At 37.2% G+C, this 1,818-nt stretch overlaps 1 protein-coding gene across 1 annotated transcript in view; it reads left to right on the top strand.

The window, feature by feature from the left end:
- Positions 1 to 848: 848 nt before the first annotated feature.
- LOC106878249 (alpha-L-fucosidase-like) overlaps positions 849 to 1,818 on the top strand; it is an 8,064-nt gene continuing 7,094 nt past the window's right edge. Inside the window, exon 1 of the mRNA XM_014927422.2 lies at positions 849 to 1,350. Coding sequence (XP_014782908.1) covers positions 923 to 1,350 — 428 coding nt within the window. The 5' untranslated portion in view covers positions 849 to 922. The remainder of the gene's footprint in view (positions 1,351 to 1,818) is intronic.

Below are 1,818 nucleotides of genomic sequence, written 5' to 3'. Positions count from 1 at the left end.
TCCCCTAAAATTTCAAACCTTGTACCTGTCGTAGAAACGATTATTTTTATTTTAAGGCAGCGAGAGGGCAGAATTGTTAGCAGCATTTCGTCCGTCTTTACGTTCTGGGTTCAAATTTCGCCAAAGTCAACTTTGCCTTTCTTTCTATAGTATAGTACTGATAGTATAGTACCAGTTGAGCACTGAGGTCGATGTAATCGACTTACTCACACCCCTGAAATTACTGGCCTTGTGCGAAGATAAAAAAAAAAGATTTATTAAAGCAACGAGCTGGCGGAATCGTTAGCATACCGGAGAAAATGCTTAGCGGCATTTCTTACAGCTCTTTATATTCTGAGTTCAAATTTCGCTCTGGTCAACTTTGCCTTTCATATCTCTAAAGGTGGGGGTGGTGTTAAAAAAAGCGGCAGTCAAGTACAGGAGTTGATTTAATTATATACACCCCATCCATATTTTAGGCCTTGTACCCATTTTAGAAAAACAATAATTGTAAATTTAGTTTTGGGATTTCGTTCCCAAGATTCTGTATGTGAGTTCGTGTGTTGAAGCATATTCTGTTGTGTCTGGGGAGAGTCATTTTTCTTTTTGTGCCTTATAATTGAACACACTCACCGTTAAAGGTTGCAAGATGCAACGAAAATTTTAGGAAAATAAAAATAAGAAATAAGTGGAAATTTTACCGGTGAGTGTGTTAAATTATAAGGCACAAAAAAAGAAAATGATTTTCCCCAGACACAATAGAATAATTGTAAAGATAGTACTAGTAGTAGTAACACTAATAGAAATACATAATATATAAATACAAAGTAGTAGTAGTGGTAGTAATAGTATTTCTCGCAGGAGTGGTAAGTACAGTGTTCAGCGAGCAAGTGTGAGCAAAATAAGGTCAGATACACTTGGACTAGAAAAACCTAGATTTTGAATGCAAGTCATTACAAAGACGATGGCGTCGGAGTTAACTGTGTCTGTTTGGTGGCCGTCATCGACATTATTCCTGATTCTTATATTATCTTCAACAAGTTTATCCTGGGACGTTGCAGCATTTCGGACCAGCGACTCTAGTGGTCCATACAAACCCGATTGGCAATCTCTTGACACACGTCCAATACCAAAATGGTACGACGAGGCTAAAATCGGCATCTTCCTACATTGGGGTGTGTTTTCTGTGCCCAGTTTTCGCTCTGAGTGGTTTTGGTGGTATCTTGATGGGGCTCGGGACCCAAGTTGTGTGAAATTTATGAAGGATAATTACAGGCCAGGTTTCACCTACCAGGATTTTGCTCCGATGTTTACCACAGAGTTTTTCGATCCAAACCAGTGGGCAGAAATATTTACTAAATCCGGTGCCAGGTTGTTGTTTATTTTTGTTTTATCTTTGTTTGTCTTGTTAAATGTTGTTGTTGCTGTTCTTGTTTATTCCCCTGATCCAACACAAGTATGATGTTTGTCCCAGTCATTCGCAAAATGAACCACCTTTAATTTTGCTCAGATTGCTTTCAATTTTGGTGTATCGATGCAACTCTGAATTTTGATTACAATCAACCAATTACTTTATACAATTAAACCTTGGGAGATGCATTATGCCGGTAATAAACACAGGCACTGGTTCAGGCCTTTATTAATTTATAAAAAAACTATATACTGTTTATGAATTAATAAAGGACTGAACCAGTGCGTGTGTTTATTACCGGCATAATGCATCTCCCAAGGTTTAATTGTATTTCTTTCAACACACGTATCCACATCAAGAATCTTGCACACGAAATACAATTACTTTATCTCGTAAATTAAAGAATCTGATGTTATTTGAAATTAAAG

The sequence above is a fragment of the Octopus bimaculoides genome, chromosome 22, assembly GCF_001194135.2.
Source record: "Octopus bimaculoides isolate UCB-OBI-ISO-001 chromosome 22, ASM119413v2, whole genome shotgun sequence".
In the NCBI taxonomy this organism is placed as follows: Eukaryota; Metazoa; Mollusca; class Cephalopoda; order Octopoda; family Octopodidae; genus Octopus; species Octopus bimaculoides.
Note: the sequence above shows the minus strand (reverse complement) of the source record. Positions and strands in the feature narration are given on the sequence as shown.